Source organism: Stomoxys calcitrans, chromosome 2 (genome assembly GCF_963082655.1).
Source record: "Stomoxys calcitrans chromosome 2, idStoCalc2.1, whole genome shotgun sequence".
Classification (NCBI taxonomy): domain Eukaryota; kingdom Metazoa; phylum Arthropoda; class Insecta; order Diptera; family Muscidae; genus Stomoxys; species Stomoxys calcitrans.
The window spans coordinates 86,262,761-86,286,944 of record NC_081553.1 but is presented as its reverse complement, the minus strand read 5'-3'; the positions used below and the strand labels follow the sequence as shown (position 1 = coordinate 86,286,944).

The following is a 24,184-nucleotide window of genomic DNA, read 5'->3' as shown; positions in this document are numbered from 1 at the left end:
TTCAGAAAAGATTTTGTTATGGACCATATTTGGCTAATTTCAAACGGAGTTGTTGATTTTGAAGCCCTCCATAACATCGAGTTTGGAGCTCACCGTAGCGCAAAGGTGAGCATGTTCGGCTTTGACGCCGAAGGCCTGTGAAATAGAGCTGGCAAACTATCGATAATCGCAACATTCGATATTTTCGACAGTTTTAATAATAAATATCGATAGTATCAATACTATCGTTAATTTTCCATCACCTATATTTCAAACGAAAATGAGAAATAAAAATCAGGAGATCGAATTATATAGAAGCGATATCAATGCACATACCAAATAATACCAAGGTTATTAAAGTCAGTTGGAAATCACGAGGAAAATCATTGTAAAAAGGTTAGTCTTATCGGATGAAAAATTCGCCCTCTATAGGCGCAATGTATCTTAAAGGATACATTCAGTGTCAGATTGCTTACTTTTGTTTAGTTTTGCAAAAAATTACTTTTGCTATAGTATCCATCGGAAAAATATAAATCGATATACAGTCAAAAAATTAAATATCGATAGCATTGATAGTGTCATTGATATTTTGCAAGCTCTACTATGGATAGGGGTTCAGGAACATCGTTATTACGTTTGTAACACATAGAAGTATTGGTATAAAACACCATGAAGTATATATCGTCACCTAAAATGAACAAAGGCGTAACCCTCAAAAAATCAATAATCCTTTCTTGATTGAATCGGGTACACAAACCCTGAATAAATGCTCTTACAAAATTGTAGGCTCCTGCGTTCAAAACCAACGATTTTATTGATATGAGGAAATCGGGATTATAAAAAAAAACAGTGTTTATTTTATAACGTTTTTTGCTTCTCCTGTAAAATTATAATAAGAAGCACTCCAACATTCCAAAGAGAAAAGCTAGGCACTTGAAAATTTGCCTATATACATCCTAGTAAATGGGCCATATCGGTACATATTTAGATATAGCACCCATATAAACCGATCTCTCGATTGTACTTCTTGAGCCCCTAAAGAGCGGAAATTCCTATACGGCGATTCATTGTGCAGTGTATGTAAAATTCGGCCGGGCCAAACTTAGCACGCTTATACTTGTTTTTTGAGTACTTATTTTTTTTATATTCCGATTTTGTCAAACTTATGAAAGGTAACAATTAATTGTACGTGATGTCCGAGTTTGTCTTATAGTGACTACATAAATCAAACTATTAACCTTTATTTTCTATACCTGCAGGAGACCATCTAGTTAAACGAATTTTGACAATTGTCCTATCCGAAGCTTGGATACATTTTCGAGAGCATAACTAGTCAATAAAAAAATTTGTTAAAAATCACAAAATTGCACTGAATCAGTTGCACGATAGGACCTCATCATCGATTAGGTGGCCGCTTCGATTTCCTTTCCCTTTGATAGGCCTAGGCCGAATAAAATCTGGAAGCCATCCCAAGAAATTCTTAACATCTCCTTACCAAGTATCGACCTTCTTCTCAAGTCGAAGGACATTTATATGGGAGCTATGTTCAAATCTGAAGCTTAGCTGGGAACCAAATGGCGTCTTCACAGGTTGTAAAAAATTAAACATATTGTAGAAATCATGGAATAAGACTAGCAGTTTTTTAAATACACATTTTTGGGTTTTGAAATTTTTTTTAAACTTAAAATTTTATCAGCTGACACGAAAACGGAACGTAAAATTTTGTTTTTACTGAATTCTACTTTTCGGTTACAGTCGACAGCCGTTCGGTAATCGTTTACATGAGTTTTTATAAGGCAAAACAGCTGATAAGTTTTCCTACATTTGCGGTACATTACCAGCCCTCTAATCAAGGTTTTTTAAAGTATGGGCTCTGCGCAGCAACCCTGGCTACGAAAGAAAACATGTAAACAAATACGAAAACCCTATGGAGTTGGCAACGCCAACACAATGTGAAGAAGTGTCAACACAAATACGAAAAAATCAACAGACAAAGCAAAAAGAGTGTTGACAGACAGACAAGAAAAAAAGATTAAAGTTTAAGATTGGTATAAGAACTCAACGAAATTTCGGTGGAAAATAATTAAGAATTAAAAAATTTACTTGCAATACACAAATGTATAATTAAAACAAATAAAATTTACAATATACCTACATAAAATGCATTATATGAAATAATTGTGTAGATATAATCTAAGCGATATACATACACAAAACAAAAATTTTCCAAATTGTTGTGTAAAAGGCAAAGCGACGACGACTACGAAGACGCTAGAATACATGAAAAAATGGCTCAATGGCCAATGATTATGGGTAAACGAAATCAGGAGGCCATGTCGCAAATGAATGCCTGGATAAATGGTGAGTTCAAATCAACAGGGCCAAATAGCAGAATGGGAAAGAGAGAAAAGTGAAAGACACTCAAACTCAAGTGTCTTGTAAAGCATCCAACACAATACAGTAAGTGCAATGGGTCCAATTTTGGAAGAAAGTGCAAAAATAGAATACAGTCCCCTTACCAACTACCTCTGACGACGATGATGTGTGTGGTGATGCACTCACATAAATATACATACAATGAAATTATCACTTGAGAATTAGCAGCAGACAGACAGACAGACCGACACTCAACGTTTGTATCCCATAAAAGCTAATAGCAGGCAAAAAATACACACATTACATACTCAACAACAAAAAGTAGCAAGTACAGCAGACATGTCATACGCTGCCAGCAGATTTAATGGCAGCACCACCGTGCCTCGTCGCCGCCGCAATTTGTTGGTTGTACACAATCAACGACGTCAGCGCTTTGGTGGATCCCATTTAGAGAGGGGGGTTAACGAACCACTGCCACTAGCACCACACAATCAACTACGTCATCATTCGCTTGTTGTCTGGTGTATGCTAGCGAGTGTTTTTTTCAGGCACACTCGAATGGTCGTTGTTTAAAAAAGTGTTATTTGTTTCTCCTTGGTTTTCTTTCATATATTTTTTTATTGATTTTTCTTTTCTTCCCATTCTCCCCCCATTTTTTCCAACAATCCCATTCCCTTCGTTTTAACATTTAACGTAATGTTCATTCAAAAAAGCGGAACAAGCAAAAAAAAACCATCTGCCTTCCGCCTCCCTTTTAGATAGGGTGCCTGCCTGCTTAGTGTTCAAGTGTTCCTTTATATGATGTATATGTGTATGTGGCATGTGTATGTGTGGATATGCAATTTTTAATATTTTATAGGGTTTCAAGTCAAATAAAGTTTTAAGAGGGGTATGTTTGTTCTTCATGTTCGAAGGATATGTTTTCCCCCTGTCTGTGCTTGGTGTGTAGTGAGTATGTCCGTATGCCAGTCTTAATGCCTGGACATGCCGTCTAGCTAGCTGCCAGTTAGGCTGGTTGGTTAGTTGGCTGGCAAGTACAAGGAATCAGTTTGAATAGGTTCTATTAGACAAGCAAACATGTTCATTGTAGGTATATGGCTTACATAAATATACTCAGATGTGAATGACGCGGCAAATAACAACAGGGAAACAGGAGCAAATGTTTGCAGAGCGTAAGGGCTGTAAACAGACCCTTTAGCTAATGACGACATTGCAATATGCTACATTTAGAATGACACATTCGAACCAGAAAAAGCTTAAAACAAATTAAAGTTCTACGAAGAAAATTTCATAGATTTTCGATGGTCAATGTTAAGATGGGAGATATTAGGAGGTATTTTCGTTCCTTAACAAGATAATCCTGGAAATAGGTAGTTATCCTTTGTTTGAAGGCCTAAGACTTGACGTTGCAATATCAAGTCCGCGGTCATGATTCCTCAGCCCAAGCATAGGTGGCCTTCCCATCCTGCAACCCAGGTCTTATTCGTGTGGTATTCGTAGAAATCCACTATACCAAGAAGCCCATACAGGGGAGGATTTAGTGATCATTGCTCATAAGCGACCCATATCTTTTTAGCTTGCCAGCCAGCCGCCTCATTTTCCCGCACTCTACACACCGTAACGAACATGCTCCTCAAATGGTGGTTGCCAAGAATCGCTGCCCTTACTTGCAAGTATGTGGCTACGAAAACAACATTTTCTAATTCCAAGGACTTTATTAGTTGTTGTAGTAACCACATATTGAAATGTGGAGGCAACGATCCTTGTCAAGCAAGTTCGTTCCGATCCTTGGGAACGTGATGATCATTTGTTATTTAAAGACGCCAATAACTCGCCTTATATCGTGTGTCATAGGCAAATTTAAATATTTTCCCATGACCGTTCCTTTAAGGAACAGGGGAAAACCTCTAACATATCAGTGAGAGCTCAAGAGCTGTGTTATACACTGAGGCGGCAGCCCTTGCCGATGAAGAACTCCATCGGGTCAATCCGGTACGCACAACCGGTTACCATGGGTCATAAGAGGACACTGTGCCATAGGCCGCATGGCGGCGCGCATGGGGATAATGCACAATGACTTCTGTAGGAGTTGCCTCGATGAAGATGAGTAGGATACTATTGAGCACTTGCTGTGTTCTTGTCCGGGTCTGCAGAGACGTATGCTCTCCTTTCTGGGGAGCCATTTCTTCTGTGATCTGGGTGAACTTACCAAACGTACCTCTGGTAGGTCTCCTGAGTTTTGTTGAGGGAACAGGATGCTTGAGGAAGCAGGATGGGTTCCACAAGCTCCGGTGTAGATACACCCGTTCTTGTCGTTTCTTCACCCCCCGCTCGTGTCCGCCACTCCTCCTATTTTTTCTTTTATTCGTGTATAACCTCTAGTCCGAGGTTTCACATCTTCTTTCTCTTCCATTTTTCACTCTAGGGTACCACAATGGGCCAGACTGGCCTCCGAGCGAACTCAGCTTTGGTGGACAACCTAACCTTACCCCCTTACTAATTCTTGCTACATTTACAAGGTAACCTGCCATGTAAAGTGGTGTCGCTATGCGCCACTCCATTACCATTGAGCTTGAAATTTAATAAGACTGCACTCATTGATATGAGAGAAGTATCCCTTGCTCCTTAATGGAATGTTCATTGGAAATTATTTAGTATATTTTCAAAAAACTTTTTAGGTTAGGTAAACAAAGATCAGCTTTTCGCTCTCCTTACAATTCTTGGCAAGAGAGTAAAATGAACTCATTCTCACGCAAACAAAAGGTCTGTTCGCATTCTTTTCCAGTAAAAAGTTGCAGAAGAATAAAATTACCGTTAATTCTCTTTTGTTATTAGGTCTGTTTGCATACTTTTCAGTAAACATTTGCCAGTAAAAATTGGGGTAATAGTAAAAACAACCTTTATTCTCTTTTATTATTTATTTGAATAAGACAGCGGGTTTTCATAAAAAAGCTGTTTGATGCTGCAAATTTCTGCTACCAAAAAAAACTCCGGTAGAAATTTGCAAGCTCTCAATTACCAAACTCACCATATTGTTGGCCTCACATACTCTCCTGCTCTTTTCTGCTGGGAAATAAAGTGCAAATTTGCACAAATTTTTGAGTACACGAAAACACTTATTTAAATTTAACAGATGTTTTCATAAAAAAACTGGTTTCATAAAAGATTCGATGTTGCCACTTTCTACTAGAAAAAACCTCCAGTAAAATTTTAAAAGCTCTCAAGATGTTGCTTGCTCTCACACACTTTCCCGCTCTCTTCTGCTGGCAAAGTACGTGATTGCACAAATTTTTGAGTACACGAACACACCTAATAACACTACAAAGTTAACGCAAATGAACAATCTGCACACAGTTTGCATTGAACTAAAAATATATTTTGAGCTTTGTCTACGGCACTGGTGACATCCTAAAAGTATTAAAACCACAATGTGTACAAATGTACAAAATGGTATAACTTATCGATTATGAAGAAATCAACATTTTATGATCTCAATACATAAATACATTCATATGTATGTATACGAAATCTTGTAGATTGTTTTTTTATTTTATAATATTTTATGTGTTTCTCTGTTTTGGTGAAGTTATTCTAAGAATATAAATGAGCCAGACACTCCTACATACGTATGTATGCATGCTTTTGAAATTGATTGGCATTTGGGAAATCGATATTTGTCAACGTTTGCAAATATATCACAAAATATTAAGTTATGACTATACGAAATAAATCAATGCTATTGGCCCTTTACGATATATACGTGACAACATGTGAGTGTGTGGGTGTGAGTGTGCGGGTGGTTGTTGGGGAAACCTACATAATACCCAAATATCCTTATTGAGAGTAAACATCATAATAAACCCATATTGCCGAAATTGTAGACCGACCATTCCTTGGGAAAATGTTATGCAGTACGTCGAGAGAAGACTACATATATTTATGTCACACATACATACTTATATACATACATATGCCTAAGTAGACATCCATATGTACAGATAGATATAAGTGGAAAATGCCGCTGTTGTGACTGCGACTAAGGCTGATTCCGCATCCACTGCTGCCGCCTCCTGGTACATAAGTTATGAGATGCCACATTTAAAGTTTATTTTGGTCACATGCACAACATTTCATATTTCACACACAGAAGGCAGAGGAATAACCAACAAACCAAACAAAACAAGACTACTGCGATGACGACTACGACAACGAGAAACAGCAGCAATACCAACGAAAACAAACCAAAAAGCGGCATTAAACGGGAGAAACTCAAACAAACAAAAATCAAGCATAAGATAAATGCAATGCCTGCCACAAATCTAGACATATTATTTGTTCATTCTTCATGTTATTAGACTCAGGAGTTTAATAGCGCAGCAGTTGGCTGTGATAGTAGGGAATGAGAGTAAAGGGACCCCGTATGTAGTTAAGCAAAACGGAACAAGAAATTATGCACTGCCAAAAATTTTATTTTGCAAATGTTTGATATATAGTATATGCTACATTAACTCTAACCAAAACCAGTAAGGAAGGGTAAAAGTCGGGCGGTGCCAACTGTATAATACCCTACACCTACGCTATAAGTACAATGTGGGAGAGATATCCAATTCTGAACCAATTTGGATGGACCTCGGCGAGCGAATATGTTTAAACTGTAATAACTACGGTTGACAAATGACAACATTATTGTAAATTACCCAAAATCGGACGAACTATATATATGGGAGCTATATCTAATTCTGAACCGTTTTCGAGCAAACTTCTCAGATAATGTGAAAGTCGTCGAGGAAAGCGTTGTGCCAAATTTTGGCACGATTGGTCAAACAATGCGCTTGCAATGGCTCTAGGAGTGAAAATTGGGCGATATATATATGAGAGCTATATATAAATCTGAACCGATTTCCATGAAATTCTCCTGTAATGTCGAGAGTCATAAGGAAATCCTCCCTGCCGTATTTCGAGAGAATCGGTAAACAAAAGACCATTTTATTGCAATATTATTGTAAATCGGACAAACATCTGAACCGACTTCGAGCAAACTTCGTAGATACTGTGACAGTCGTCGAGGAAATCGTTGTACGAAACTTTGGGAAGATTGGTCAATAAATGCGCTTGCAGTGGCTCTAGGAGTGGAAATCGGGCGATATATATCTATGAGAGCTATATCTAAATCTGAACCAATTTCCATGAAATTCACCAGTAAGGTCGAGATTCATAAGAAAACCCTTCCTGCCGTATTTCGAGAGGATCGGTTAACAAAAGACCATTTTATTGCATTATTACTGCAAATCGTACGAACATATATATGGGAGCTGTATCTAAATCTGAACCGATATTTTCCAATTTCAATAGACTTCGTCTCTTGGTTAAAAAACATGCCGGTACCAAATTTGTACACAAATTAACATGGACAGACGGACATAGCTAAATCGAATCAGAAAGTGATTCTGAATCAATCGATATAGTTATCAATAGGTCTATCTCCCTTTCTTCTGGAAGAGAAGTGGTGTAGGGTATAAAAAATATACATTATGGGGGGCTATCCATTTGTCATGTCCTAAAATTTATTAAAAATATGGTTTTAAAATTATGTTATGGCAAAATTAAATACACGCCAAATTAAACTACTAGATTAAAAAAGCAGCTTCTACTACCAACATTCCTGATGTAACAATAGAGTTTGATAATCCTTATTATCTGTATTGAGCCGGAATAGAGTCTTAACAAAAAACTACGTGCCAAATCGGATAATAATTACGTCCTCAAGAGGCTCAAGAAATCAAATCGGGAGATAGTTTTATATCCGTTTGTATAGAAGCTATTTTAAAATGTGGACATCGACACGGGATAACTATGGACACCACACAGGTTAGAACTTTGAGCTCCAAACTGTGTTGTGTGCCAGGGAGCTACCAAGCGTTGCCACAGGTTGCGGATACGGAGTAGCTGCAACTGCAGTCGGGAACAATCGGGGGTATCAAGTGGAGAATCTCTGAGAGGCCGGGCGACACCGGCTCTTGCTTAAATAATCAATGGCCATCAAGTTCAACTAAGGCTAAATCAACAAAGAATGTCAAGACGATCAAAAACATATACATATACTTTGCAGGGTCTCAAACGGAATGACAAAGTTAGTATACCGCCATCCTATAGAGGAGGGTTTAGTCAACAGATTCAATAACTGACAGATATTAAATCGTGTTTTAAAACCGATTAGACCCACACATAACCATCTTTTTGTTGCATTTCTCACTAAAGTCGTCTTCTAAAAATTACTTACAGTTAAAAACTAGGAAACATCACTTACCTGCAATGAAAAAATAAGAGAGGAATACATATTATTAGAATGCAATGAAACAAATTAGTCAACAAGAATTAAATTTAGATCTTATAGTAACAGATAAAGAGTTCAATAAGAACAAAATTAGAAAAAAAATCTAAACTTCTTAAAAGTAGGAAAATACGTCTGCCACATTTTTGGCTGAAGGTGTTTAGAGACTAGTACTTGGAGTATTTGAGTGAGAGACTGAAAGTATGCCACAGTGATCCTTTTGAATTACTAAAATCAGTCTCATGCCTCTCTTTCACATGGTACTTTGCCTTTTCGTGTAAATCATTGTATTTAGATTGATGCACAATTGAATAATAGACCTTAACAGTAGTTGTTTTCGTGTTAAGGAATTGATGCCAAACTTAAATTATTCACAATTTTGTGATTTTATGTTGACATAGTGTTGTTTTCCCCCATGAAGTAGGAAGACTTCCAGATCGTTATGAGTTTTTTGTGTACTTAACATTAGTTCGATCAGTTGTAACTTATGTAATTACAACTATAGTTTATATCATGTTCTCTTTTCTTAGTCGAACAGGATTTTTGTCATGAAAATGAACCACATGTTTAGGTTAGGTAAGTTGAAAAGTGGATGTGAATAATAATCTGCCCCATGATACTATGGACATACACCTAAGCCAGGAATCGGATTGTTGTGCTCTGTTATTACTAAAAAGTAATGCAAATTTCCCATGAACATTCCATTTAGGAACAAGGGATAGTTCTCTCATATCAATAAGTGCATTCCGATTCAAGTTAAAGCTAAATGAAAAGGGGCCGAGTCTGAACGGCGTACCGCAGTGTGACACCTATGTCCTATGTGCCCCGATATGATACGCAGAGACAGCCTCACACTTAAACTGTATGTCTATGGGTCGGATATCTAGAACAGTCTTGAACAACAGTGTATAACACACTGCTACAACAACAACATGGTCGATCTCTTACAGTATCATTTTGGTTTGGTGAAGCATTCTATAGTGATCCACCTGTAGAATGAAAAAAGGAGGAAGGGAGAAACCAGCAAAAAACACAAAAAGGGAACGCATCGGACCAGAGAGGAGCTGTTTGTTTATGGGTTGGATATCTAGAACAGTCTAGAACAACATGGTTGATCTCTTACAGTATCATATTGGTTTAGTGAAGAATTCTATAAAGATCCACCAGTAGAATGAAAGAAGAAGGAAAGTAGAAATCAGCAAAAAATAGAGAAAGGGAACCCATAAGACCAGAGAGGAGCTGTCATAACCACTTCAGGAGCGGTTTGTGTTTAAGGAGGGAAGTTATTCAAAAAACCATGTTGAAAAACACCGTAAACGTTAGGGGCACAAAGAGAGTCTATACTATCTTAGACCGGACATAATTCTCATTTGATCTCGGCGCCTTGTGGGCCAATGGTATCACAGTCATTAATCCTCGTTAGCCTTTTCAGAGACCCTTGGTTTTTGAATAGACCCCAGAAATCTGTTTATTCATCTGGCTAGTGCTGAACATTGATGCAATAAGTTTTTAATCGTCTCTTCTTCTCGTTGCCCTTGAATGATATACAGCGATCTGCCGCGACGTTTTGCTAACTAGATGACAATGATCTAGAGCAGTGGTGGGCAAAAACACAGTGGGTGGGTAGTGGTGGGCAAATACACACACTATTGTGTACGTGCGTAAGAACTTAAACCCATGTCGCAGGGTTCTGCCAATATGCCCAAAAATCCTCTTAAATTTTGGGATGTGAGGATCCTGAAGAATTGCAAGCCTGGTCTATTCATACATGTCTTGTTTGCAATTCCCCTATGCTTTTCATCTTTCTAGCTGAAAAGCTCACACTTAGGCACTAAACTAATATTTGCTAGTTCATCAGTTTTTTTCTTGGTTATGTCGTTATCTACGTGTGTCTCCGCGAATATGCCCTAGATTGGAGCAACAGCCTATACCGAATGATTCGTTACAAGATCTCGGCCCAATGATTATGTCTATTTTAAAACCACACCAAAAATCATATTCCCCTCGAATTCCCATCCCATTCCTACCTAGTAATAATGATATCTACGTCAGCCACAGAGAAAAACCCAAGTTGAAATCTTTTGGCTATGGGTTTAGTTCGTCATTGGCAACTCTAAACTGAAGTGAAATTCTTCGGCCAATCGTAAGGCCCTGAATCGAATATTTGAAGCTAGCGGAAGAAAAAAAACTTTAGGGGTTTCCCTAACCAACTTTTTGGTGACTTCAAATTCATTCAATTCCGTCCTTTAATTCCGGTTGTTTGATACTTATCTCATCTCAATTGTAATGTCTATGGTTTCGTAGCTTACAAAGACAAATGTAAACTTTGTCAAATTATTCGGTATATAAGAGGGAGCACAAAGCAGGAGATCGTCCCGTCTTACTCTATGGGAGGTCATGGAATTCGGGGTTCAGACAGAAGGTGTTCTGAAGAGCATGGAGTATTCAACCGTGTCCAATGCCTTACGAAGGGTCTTCTTTCAAAAAACGGTAGCCTATATGTGTTGAGTCCGAATGCCTACCATAGATCTAAAGCCATGAGAAAAGCTTTTTAATGCAAATTTGCCTAAGAACATTGGATAAAGGTACTCCGATTCAAGTTTTAGCTCAAAAAAAGTGACTTGCTTCTTATAGAAGAGTTTCAATGGCGTACAGTAGAGGGATACCTCTTGGTAGCGATGTTTTACCAGCTGGATTCACCGCTAGGAGTTGAAACCTGACGTTCAGCGTCATAGGCGGACATGGCTATCTCTGCACCACAACGACCTCTGTTCTTTGTGATGCTTAGCTTAGAAAAATCAAACTTCCATATTTCTTCGAAATCAAGGCCTATTCATAAAATTGACCTTTAGTTTCTTGAAATTTTTCGATTTTTTTAAATTTTTCTCTGTGTGAGACTTAAAGAAGAAGAGACGGCACCTTTTTAACTTTGCAACATTTAAGTGAGGCGCTTTTTTTTTGGTATTTTTTATCGTACTGTCGTTTGCGCGTTGTGTCCGGAACAACAACATTACCCCTCCTTTCCACCTCACCTATTTTTTTTATCAGGCTTGATTGTCATTGTTGTTGTTATTTAGCTTCCTTTAAACGAGAGAGACCCAAGACGACAACCAAGAAGGCGACAACAGCAACAACGACAAAGGCGACTAAGGTGACGGTGACGACGCCAACGACAACAAAGAAGAACAAGAACAAGACGAAGTGTGCGACGACATCATAAAGTTGGTCTGTCCTTCCCTATTCAGTTAAAATTTTGATTTCATAAAAGACACAACATTTTAGCAGCTTTTTTTTATGTGGTGTGGCGTTCTTTCTTATTTTTTAATGCGGTTATTTTTGTACTACCATCAGCCCCACACCAGCAACATTGCCATCAGCCAACCATATACAGCACTCAACTTAGTCTGAGTTCGCGTACAATCGTTTTGTTGTTGTGTTGTGTTCAACAGCAGCTCGCTCCCCTTCTTTACCCCGACCCATTGCCATCACTCATATCCAACAACCATCCATCCATCTGGGATATTATTGTGGCTAAATAACATGTGTATTGCTGCTGCTACTACTACTGCTGTTGGCAAAGACTAAAAGGAAGCCTAAAAGGGGGCCGCCGCCGGCAAAGAGGCATCAAGAGGGGCCACAATATAGGGAGTTTCGTAAAAGAAGAATTGTGTGCAGTTTTTTTTTTGTTTTGTGTTATTCTCTTGTTATTTTTTTTTTTGTTCTGCCCTATGTGCGGCTGCTATTCTCTTCTACAAGAGTCAATATTATTGAGGTGTTGTTGGCCGAAGTGATGGCACGCGTTAAAAACAGTTGCAGTAGTCTCGCGGTATCACCAACACCACCACCATCGTTGTCGTTATAGTAGTGTCTTCATCATCCTCATCAACATTTCTCATTAGAAAGACCGCGTTCCAAGCAAATACAACATTTTTTGTAATAAAAAAATTAAATTTTTCAAAAAGGAAACGAAAAAATTGAAGGAATTAACGAAATTTGGTGCGTGTGCTCGTTTTTTTTGGCTTTACCGTGCTCGGTTTATTGTTCTTGTTGCCGATGTTGTTATTACTTTTTTTGTTAATATTATAAATATCTAGTCAGCGTTGTTGTTGTCATTGTTGGTTACATTAAAAATGTCATGGTTTTATATCGTTTCATAGATATATTGGATGCAATAGGTAAATGCATAAAGAACCAAAAATAAATGAAAAAAAATACAAATTAACAAACGACATCAAGACCTCCACATACATGTCCATGAACAGCGGCAAAGCAAAGTGCAAAAAAAAATTCAAATTACAAAACAGATGATATGCATACATATTACAGCATTAAAAACTACATACATATGTATATTCGTATACATGTACGAATAAGTTGAAGTGTGCGTGGTGTAAGCAAGCATCTGCGTTCATATTGACAAACTTAATGGATCCGTTGACTTTAATATCTCATTAACGTATAATGACTGAATATAAGTGCTAATTGTGCCCCTACAATAATAGAGTGGCTTTGCCTTTTGTAGGCAAAGAAATTAAAAATGAGGATTTAATACTTACAAAATACCAAGTCATTGTTTCTAAGTGTAAATTCTTCTCTGTTTTATCTTTTTTTCATAATAGGAACAACTTACTAATAATGATGATGTATAATGAAAAAACGTTAATCGTTTATACCTAGACAATAATGAATTTTTTGATGGAATTACTATGTAAAAATATAGCGAAGAGAGAAGTTTCTAACTTCATTAGTTTTTACATTCTTCGCCTTATTTATCTTTAAAAAGCGAGAAAGTCGAATTTTTCCATGTTTAATCTTAAAATGGCTACTGGGATTAATTTCCCCTTATCAATGAGTGGTGACGGATTCAATTTTAAACTCAATGATAAAAAATCTCCTTTTTATAGGCGTGCCACAGGGCGACACCACTTAGTAGTGAAGTTTTATATCCCTGGAAGCCATTTGAAATAAGACAACCACCGCTGCAAAAATTAAGGCAACCACCTACTAGGATTGAACCGAGGCCTTTAGCGATATTGGCGCACATGTATACCTCTGAGCCACAGTGGCCTTCTCCCAGCAGAGAGCACCTCCTCCTACATGGAATATTTAGGAGCTTTTTTGCAATGACTACTGGCAGTATTTTGGTAAATAGGATGACATATAGTAACCGGAAAAAACCCAGTGAAAAATGATTTGACAGTAAATGGACATACAACAAAATGGATGGTAACAACTCCCAAAACGCCCTTTATAAATGATCAGATTAAGAAAATAGAAGAAAGTTGGGAACCACAACTTTGAGATAGTCAGCAACTTCTACCTCGGCATCGCCGTAACCAAAACGAATGGCACCGCTTTTGAAATAAAGCGAAAAATAATACTGGAAAACAGATGCTACTTTGGATTAAGTAAGCAGTTTAGAAACTAGGCCACCTCTCGACAGACGAAGATTGCACTATACAAGACACCGATACTACCCGTGTTGTTATATGGTTCTGAAGCATGGGTACTTCCTCGCAAAACATATGGACCAGTTTGCGTTAATGGAGAATATAGGCGTCGTATGAATATAAACAATATTTGTTAATATAGTGTTTTCTTCAGCGTACTTCGTTTTTGGGCATATGGTTTCGACTGCAGCCCGGGATGCCCTTATAGTGAATAGGGCAACACTCTTTGATCAATCTTTAAACAGTTTGAGATGCACAATCGTTATTATAGCTTAGTTAAGTGGCGAAGACAGAAGACAGTTATGTGCCTACATGATTCGTAAATTCTAACATTAAGTTTTGAAATGTCTTTCTCCACAAATCGGAATAGGGTACTCTAGAAGCTGAAAAATTTAATAATAGAAATATCGGTTCTTGTGGGAGCTATATCAGAACATGAACCGATTTGCAATCCCAACCAAACTACAACCATAAATACAATTTTTTAATAAAATTCTATAGATTAGCCTTACGAGTTCGAATGTTGTGTGTGTTCGATTAAGTGTGTTTTAGTTGGCAAACAACTAACTCACGCAAGACGGTTTTGCAGAATATCTAACAAGATGCAGTAACTAGTGAAACTTTATCATATCGCCCACCAATTATTGCTGATGACGAGAAAGACCTACCCAGAAGGACCAAAACTACTCTTTTAGGCACAACTCAATTGTGCCTAAAACCAATGAATTGGACAACACTCATCGATATGTGAGAAGTTGTTCCACTGTTCTTTAATGAAATGTTCATGGGCAAGTTTGCATTGGGACAACACTTATCGATATGTAAGAATTTTTCCACTGTTCCTCAATGAAATGTTCATGGGCAAATTTGCATTTGCCACCACCGTGAACATTTTTTTAATTTGCCAGTATTGGGAATCTTCCCCAATTTGCGGATTTAGTTTCAAAGATCAGACGAAATTTTTAAACACCTTCTATGGTGGTGGGTATAATATTTTTACTGCTTATGTGGTGGACACGAATTATGTTGAAAAAGAAGCAGATTGATGTATATGCGGCGCACTCCCGGCATATCGTCCTTTATAAAGGACGATCTCTAAAAATAAAGCTTCCGCTTTTATTTAATTGTTTTTTTTTTTTTTTTAATTGATTACTGGTCACCAATTAATTGTAAAAAAATGTTTGAAAAAACTGTGCTATGGAGCTTTATGCATTAATGGGTTAAAGGGATATAGAAACCATCAAACTCTGCAAAACACTAGAATGGTTTCCGGAAATCTCACAAAAATCTAACAACAACAGTAAATCTTCTCAGGTGATTTTGTTGATGGCGCCAAATAGCATGGGAGAGACGGAGAAAGCACAAGCGAAAGAATTTCAACGAAGAAACGCGACTCTCTAATTATGATTCTTTTTAGCATATAATCCATTTATTAGAAAGGGAAGAAAGAAACAGAAAAGAGCTTATTGAATTTCTGATTAGGGAGAGTAACCTGAGCTTTTTTTGTTTCTTTAAGTATCATAAATGATATCGTAAGGGGAAAATGGTTTAATTAATTAAGCCTAGTACTGACTTCATTCGCAGCGAAAATTCCTATTAAATTAATGCGAAATCCGACGCACTCTATTCTTTGCCAGAATACAATTAAAAGTCAAACATTAACATCATTGAAATAGAGTTGATTGGTGCCCATTTCGTGAGCACTTAATTACATTGGCAATTAATTGAAGCGAAATTTATTTTGGCGCAGCGCAACTCTAGCAGATTATGTGAAAAACACCATTTGTAGGAAAAAGATAAAATACTAATAAATGTAGCCAACATTATCAAGAATAACCATCGATGCAATTGTTTCTCAATTGGATTTGGCCTATCGTTGGCCAAAGCCTTAGCTAGATTCCATGATATATGGGTTGATTCCAACTCTCTATTCGTACAGCGGATCCTATGTTTTTCGGGCTGTACTTGCGGGTTTCAGTCTAGGACATTTCTCGATATATCATCGCGCCTTCGGCGTAGGATATGACCAAACAAACTTAGCAATCGAATGCAATTAAAAAAAAAGTCCGAAAGTTTGGTAAATTGTTGTAGATTTTAATTTTGTGTGTTTAAAGTTTATCGCTATGAAGTTTACGTAAATTTCCTCGTGTTTCTTGGAGCACATCTTTATTTATCCGACCTAATGTATGTATCGATCGAAAGGTAATTTTGTCTACTTTCATTTTTATGAGGATTTAATTGCAGCAATTTGCCGTAAATATGAAAATTCGGTAAATGTTTAAATATAGATTCCATATAAACCGATCTCCGAGTTGATTACTTGTGTCCCTACTTGTCGCAATTATTATACGAATTGGCTAAAATTTCGCACACTGACTTCTCCCAATTTCGAATGCGTCTTTTTGTTGCCCTCGCTGTCGCTGGTTTAAAACATAAGAGTCCTAGCTGCTTCCTGGGATTTTTTGCCTCTAAAATCCTTCATTGGTCTCATAGTGGATGTCTGGTGTGCTATTTTATACACCACTGTGGCTTTCAATGAGACCTACACGTTATAGGAAAAGATAACCAAAAATATAGAATAGCATGGATTTGGATATAGATAAGCATGGAACCTTATACATATCGATAGCTTTGTACAAGGATGCACCTTCAAGAGATAGAGCAATCGACTGAATCACAATTCTCTTATAACCACCATGATATAAGAATTCTAAAGATTCCATTAACGAAAACCAGGGATACTTCCCTCATATCAATGAGCGCTTTTGAGGCTGAATGATAAAGGACTTTTTTTATTGCCTAAATGTAGCAAACCAATGAGGGTATAACCATAGTTGAAAATTATTTCTCCCATCGAATTAACGATTGCCGACCCTACGAAGTGAATCGACGGAAAATTGTTGTTGTTGTAGCAGTGTATTAAACACTGAGGCGGTAGCCCTTGCCGATGAAAAACTCCATCGGGTCAATCCGGTACGTACAACCGGCTGCCATGGGATTGACGAAAAATTGTGATACGATAGAGCAATGACCCTGTGTATGTAAATTGTAATCACGCTACAGCCGTTAGGTTAGGTTCTTGAAAAGACCGAATCAGACCATATTTTTTTGATCACTTGAATATGATGATTATAACCAAATCTAACCATATTTGGATATGGTCTTCTATTCTAACGTCTTGAATTCATAAAAAGATGCAGTTTTTATCTTACTTAAACAGTCATCTGTTGTACTTTCCTCATAATCCTTGCGTGATATGGATTCGTATTAGTGAGAGCCTTCCGGTTTTCAGCTCAGTTATAAGGGATATCACGAATAGCGTGTCGCGCAGCTATAACAGTGCAAAAGGTCTGGGCCCGAATTACCTCATACGTTTTCGTATCGAATGCAATTTCACCTCGTTTTATTTTCAAGCCTCAGCCTCATGGGTGGACTTGCTAACCTATACACAACAACGACCTCCAATACTAGTTGACTGATTTAGGAGCTCAATGAGATTGAGCGGTTTATAAAGAAGCTTCCTAGGTTATGAACTATATTTGAGATGGATGTTGGAACATCACACACACAATTTCAGAGAAATTTAATTTGAAATGGGCCACTAGCTGCTTAAGACGGCATATGGAAGCACGGTTTATAAGTGACATAAGGCTTCGAACTGATTGGGATTATATTTTTCATATAAGTAGAAGGTCAATACAGAACCTTGTGACAGTTTAAATGTTGTCGTTATGGTTCTTGGCCAGGAGTAATCTAATAAGGATCATACTTAGGTTATATGTTGAAGCTTACGATTCAAAATTTTTGGCAAAATGAATAAGAATTGTGCCGTTGAAGTTGAAATTGGGATATCAGTTTGTATGAGCGGGGATCACTGTGGTAGTTAGATTACTTCAGGGTTTGTGATGAGAAGGAATTACAGACGGTCAAGCATATAAACCCTACTCTGCGGAAAAGGAGGCCTAATTTTAGGGTTGACTGCATTTTCTATCTGTATTCGCCTTCTTAGCGATAGACAGTATGGGTTCCACAGAAATCACTCTACGCGAGACCTAATGACATTTTTGTCGGAACGATGGAGTCGCTCTATCCACCAGTTAGCTGAGAGTAAGGTCGTGGCACTGGATATCTCTAAGGCATTTGTTAGGGTCTGGCTCGGTGCACTTTTATCAAAGCTTGTCGCTTTTGGAGTCGGTAATAACTTCGTTTGATTTATATCGGGTTTTCTCAATATACGAGTTGTTGTATTTAGATGGGTTCTCATCCGATGAGTATACATTGATCGCAGGTTGTGCCACAAGACTCTGTCCTCTCCCCTTCCCTTTTTCCAATTTTCATTGACGATCTATTGGGTCAGACTTTGAATCCAGTCTACTCATTTGCCGATGAAAGTAGTCTGTATCATACATATTCATTCGACCATAGGCCCAGTTCTCAAAAAATTGTCGACAGGAGGCGCATTATGGATGACACGCTCTCCCAGGATTTGTTGGCTATTTCCGAGTGGGGTACAATGAACAGAATAGACTTTAACGCACAGAAGACTCATTGCTGTTTCTTCTCTCACAAGCAATTCACTGACCCACTACAATCGTCGATATCTCTTCTCGATATCTATACTACCTACATCAGACCGAGGATGGAATATAACTCTCATATATGAGCAGGAGCTCCAAAACCATCCTTGGAACTACTTGACCGGGTTCAACGGAGAGCGCTGGTGTTGATTGGATACAGTAGAGTATCTAACTCTATTGATTCTTTTGAACATCGTCGGAATGTGGGTAGCGTTGTATTGCTCGATCGTTATTTTCATGGCGTTTGTTCCAGGGACATTCTTCTTCTTATCCCTGACGTTAGGATGTTTACCAGGAATACAAGACTTGCCAGGAACTCACACCCGTTTGTAATTGATTGGCCAGTTGACCAAACTATGCATTACCGGGAAAATTAATTTCATCAATAAACATTACTCCCTCTTTCCCCCCTCCAACCCTTAACTTTCCCTAATTGCCAACGCAATGCACTGCATATATGGGGGACATCCCCTGCGTGTTGGTTACGTAAAAAAAACTTCTCATACAATCCAATTACCTACGGATTGTCGCGAGTCTATCGCCAAATACACAATACCTTAAATGTAAATGTCCTGTTCAAGCCAAAGCTTATCCCAGAAATAGCACTCTTAAGGATATCCCTTTATCTCATGAGGATGCATTTAGAGTTTTTTCTATTATATCTTGATCCGACCAAAATTTCCCTATGCTACGTAACCTTTCGCCATTGTCCCATAAGTTTATAAAAATTCTTTACATACAAAATATTCAAATGAATCAAAGGATAGCTAGCAACCCAAAGCGAGTATTGATGTTAGTGGGCCCACGGGAACTGCCAGAGTATTCCCCTCCCAGCACTTTAAAACCAACCTTGTCTTGTCCATAAAAAAAACTATGTAGCTCATAGTTTATCTAACCACCTACACTTTAGCTAAATCAGTTTAAACTCAATTGTCAGCTTTTGTACTCACACTTCAAACAGTTTGACACTTCAAACAGCAAATATGTTCTCCTGACACAGTTTGTTGATTGATGTGTGTGTGTGTTGAAGTCTGCCAACATAGTACAAATATAAATAAAAATGATAATGATAACGGCTATAATTGAAGGTCATGTTACAGTACCAACACAGCATGTTGTATATAAAGGGGGGGGAAATCTAGACTTGTGCCACAAATGCATTATTCTGAGATACATGGTCATAGTTGCCGCCGTAGTATAGTATGTACATACATACAAACAAAAAAACCGTGTGAGCCACACACAAACACCACACATCATTCCATAAACTGAACCAGGAGGGAACTAATGCGGTCGGTCGTGTGGCCGACCAACGAGTATAAAATAAATAAAGTTTAATATAAACAAATCATAAATTATGGACATAAGCGAGCAGCTCTAAAGCTGCTGAGGCCATCTATTAAAACTTATTCTCTTTTGTTTTTTCTATCTCGTTTCATCATGCCATCATTGCTACTTTGACATCCACATCATTGCCGACGCTTGTATATACGATGACGCTGCGGACACGATGGACACCATCAATAGTGGAAACTTTGAATAATGGCAATGGTATGTTGCTCTCCCCACCACATAATAATTCAGGCCATCAGCAGCAGCAACAACAGCAACATCAACCACAACAATCAACACGTGGTAGTGGTGGCGGCGGCGGCGGCGGCAGCGGTGGACTATCATCGGCAGCCGCAGCTGCAACCGGTGGTGGTGGCTTGCCCACAGCTGGCGGAAATGAGAGAAATGTTAGTGGCTCAGTTGCTGCTGCCTCATCTGGGGAAAATAATATACAAATAACACAACCGATAAGTGCACCCTCATCGCCTTTGGCCTCGCCGGGAGCCATTAGTCCCTCATCATTTTGTCTGCCATCAAGTTCCGCGGGATCTACAATGGGGGCTGCCACAAATGGCAGTGGCTCATATGTCTGTCCAAATGGCGTTAGCCCAAGCAGTTTATCATATGCAAATTTGGGAGCCTCCAATTCAAATGATACAGCCGATCCCAATTGGCAGGCCACAAAGGCCACAGTGTTGGAACGCAATGCGGCCATGTTTAACAATGAACTGATGTCGGATGTACGTTTTGTGGTGGGTGGTGATTTTGGTAAGTAGCAAACAGGTGAATTTGTCATTTTTTTGTTTTCATCAAACTCTTCTCTTTTTTTCTGTTCTCCATAGTAGATGCTGTTCAAACTATACCAGCTCATAAATACATTTTGGCTACAGGCAGTTCGGTATTTTATGCAATGTTCTATGGAGGTTTGGCCGAAAATAAAAATGAAATTAAAGTGCCTGATGTGGAACCATCGGCCTTTCTCACCCTATTAAGGTTTGAAACATTCGACCCATTTGCACTCCTAAAATTTTTAGTTAATGTGTTTTTTTGCTTCTCTTCCCTGGTTCAGATATTTATATTGCGATGAAATACAATTGGAACCTGATAACATTTTAGCCACTCTATATGCCGCCAAAAAGTATATAGTTCCCCATTTGGCCCGAGCCTGTGTCAACTATTTAGAGGTTAAGTTAACGGCAAAAAACGCCTGTCTACTTCTCAGTCAATCACGTCTTTTCGAAGAGCCCGAACTGATGCAACGTTGCTGGGAAGTTATCGATGCTCAGGCCGAGATGGCCATTAAATCCGAGGACTTTGTCGACATCGACCTCAAGACATTCGAATCGATTTTATGGCGCGAAACTCTGAACTGCAAAGAGATTCACTTGTTCGAGGCTGGCCTAAATTGGGCTCAAAACTGTTGCCAAAAGATGTCTATTGAGTGCAATCCGCAAAATATGCGTAAAGTTTTGGGACAGGCACTGCATTTAATACGCATTCCCACCATGTCATTGGACGAGTTTGCCAATGGTGTGGCCCAGACGGGCATTTTAACCTCCCAGGAGACAATAGATATGTTTTTGCATTTTACGGCAAAGATCAAGCCATCGCTGAATTATCCCACTAAGCCAAGGGCTGGTCTGAAGACGCAAGTTTGTCATCGTTTTCAATCGTGCGCCTATCGATCGAATCAATGGCGTTACCGTGGACGTTGTGATAGTATACAATTTTCTGTGGATCGAAGGTGAGTAATAAATAAATATTTTTGAGACTTTTCTAAGGGAAGAAGGGAAACAAGTAGGGAATAAGTTGGATAAGAAATTTAAAATTTTTGTCGGATTTGCACTAAATTTTGCTGGAGTTTAGGGTATTTACAAATTATGCCACAAACATTTGATTATGGATCACCAGCTGTTTGATATCAAAGAGTGCTTTCCGTTTAAAGTTTTAATCCAATGACCAGAGACTTTCATTTTATTATAGTCTAATTCTGACATAGTGTCGCTGAGCATAGAGAAAAAGAGATAGATTAAATTTTTGCGAAGAAACCATGTATCTAAATAAAATCGTAATGCGCGCCTTTAAATAACCGATGGCCATCATCAGTCCTTTGGACCTATAGGAGCTAGACGGGGATTGCCACCTCCACATATAGGCATGTGGCTACAACAACAACAAGTGCCTTACACATTGAAAGAGAACTAGAGGGGAATTGGAGTGCAAAGGTTTGAATCTAAAGACATGCATCCTTACACATTGGAGGAGAACTAGAACGTAAGGGTCCGCATCTAAGTGCATGAAAGCTAACTTTGGGCGCTAAGGCCCTAAGGGCAATGGATGATAGATAGATGAACTGTGACCAACCTAAATTTTTAGGAGCTAGACGAGGATCGCCACATCCACACTCTTGATGCTAAGGTCCAAAGGGCAGTGGATGATAGATTATTGCAAATTTGGAATTGAAGGGGAACTGAAGTACAAGATTATGTAAGTGGGGTCGATTATGAATAGCAACCCAAATTCAGTTGCGTTGCCAACGGGCAATATTGTAATAAAAATTTCCATTTCTTTTTTGAATTGCATAATTTTTAACAATTAACTTAGTCGCTGAATGTTCAAAACACTGATTTTTACTGCACTTAACAAAAATTTTTAACTTTACTATGTTTAGTAGTTTGACATATGGTACGTATCCAAGAACGGCGACTGCTTCCGCCCTCTCATTTTGGTTGTGCCACATTAACCAGGAACCCAAGTCATATAGGAACTCAAAACATTCTACCACATATTTCGACATTAGTTTCCTTGAATTCCAGGCCTGAGCGCCGCCATTTTGTCCACATAAATCCTTAGTTTCGAAGACGGTTCATTTTTTCCCTACATTTCATTTGCCCATTATAGATCTTGTTGTTGTAGTCGCGTTCTGTACACTAAGGCAACAGTCCTAGCCGATGAAGGATTTCATCGGTTCAATACGGTACGTACAACCGGCTACCATGGAATTGCCACTATCGTAATGGCATTGATTTCTGCCTGACTTTTGTACTCCAAAACAGCATCCGTTTCCAATTTTTCATTTGGGAAGACAAATTCTGAAGATTATATCATGTGTTGGTCTCGGTGCCAGGTAGGCTGATTCAGATTGGAGCTGTGGCCCTTCACGTTCTCTGAACGTAACCTTAGCGACACAGTTTAGAATATAGGCCTCAATAGACTCCATATCCACTTCGCCTACAAACCTGCCTGCGATGTGAATATTAACGTATCTGTGATTCCGACGCAGACCAGTCTGTGAAGCTTTTCAAAGTCCATGGTACCAGTGCCCCACATGTTACAACAAATCATCTTTGAGTTAAGTCCTCACTTCCTTCCTAGTAGTAAAGGGCACACAGTGCCTTTTTGAGGCTAGTTTCGAAACGAGGACTGGGTCGATGTATTTTCTTTCCTTGGATAACTGCAGAATTGTCCTGTCCTAAGACGGGAGTCCAGAATTAGGTATACTCCTAGGCTATTAAAATTGCAGATCTACATGAGGATTTAAGTAGGAAAGAAATTCTAAACAGATGTTTACCAATCGCTTTCATGTCAAAATAGGGCAGTGACAAAGATAGAGGCTATTAGAATCGTGACAAAGGTTACGGTGTATATAAGGTACATAGCTACCGCCTTACCGTGCAAATACAGTAATGACTGACTGTCAGTTGTGTGAAAAAGTTGGCTCATTTAACATCTTGGTTTATAAAACGGGTCCATAAAGGTTGTTAGCTTTGTTTATACCTTTACTAATGATGCCGACATTTGAGAGGTACTCAGCCATTTAAAAATTCCCTGCAAAGAGGTATCGCTAAGCCGTAACCCGTTCGCACTCTGCTACAAAAAGTACTCGGCTAGGGTCTGGACATTAAGAGCACTAATAATCGATCTTCGGGGCGATTTAGAAATTGGTAGAAGTTTATCCCTCCACAACAAACCCAAAAGCACTGAACAGCAAATCCCCGGCGAAAGCATTGGAATGAAGAAAACTACAGACATACCAAAATTCATCCCTTGTTTGGTTGTTAAAGTTGAAGATCATAGCGATTATCTTTTAATATCTCCGGTCTCCAGGAAAATCACCAGAATTTCGAACTCACGGAGAC

At 38.5% G+C, this 24,184-nt stretch overlaps 2 protein-coding genes across 7 annotated transcripts in view; one reads left to right on the top strand and one right to left on the bottom strand.

The window, feature by feature from the left end:
• LOC106082189 (transcription factor IIIB 90 kDa subunit) overlaps positions 1-24,184 on the bottom strand; it is a 135,111-nt gene that overhangs the window by 98,534 nt on the left and 12,393 nt on the right. The gene's annotated exons all lie outside the window — the stretch shown is intronic.
• LOC106082188 (BTB/POZ domain-containing protein 6-B) overlaps positions 1-24,184 on the top strand; it is an 86,124-nt gene that overhangs the window by 58,064 nt on the left and 3,876 nt on the right. Inside the window, exons 1-5 of one of the 6 annotated variants that reach the window (XM_013244562.2) lie at positions 12,355-12,682; positions 12,781-12,861; positions 20,241-20,813; positions 20,888-21,038; positions 21,115-21,789. In XM_013244562.2, coding sequence (XP_013100016.1) covers positions 12,822-12,861; positions 20,241-20,813; positions 20,888-21,038; positions 21,115-21,789 — 1,439 coding nt within the window. In that variant the 5' untranslated portion in view covers positions 12,355-12,682; positions 12,781-12,821. Of the gene's footprint in view, positions 1-1,963; positions 2,341-2,364; positions 2,440-12,354; positions 12,683-12,780; positions 12,862-20,240; positions 20,814-20,887; positions 21,039-21,114; positions 21,790-24,184 lie in introns of those variants that run through there. The other 5 variants (XM_013244560.2, XM_013244563.2, XM_059362357.1 and 2 more) reach the window with 5 other exon arrangements.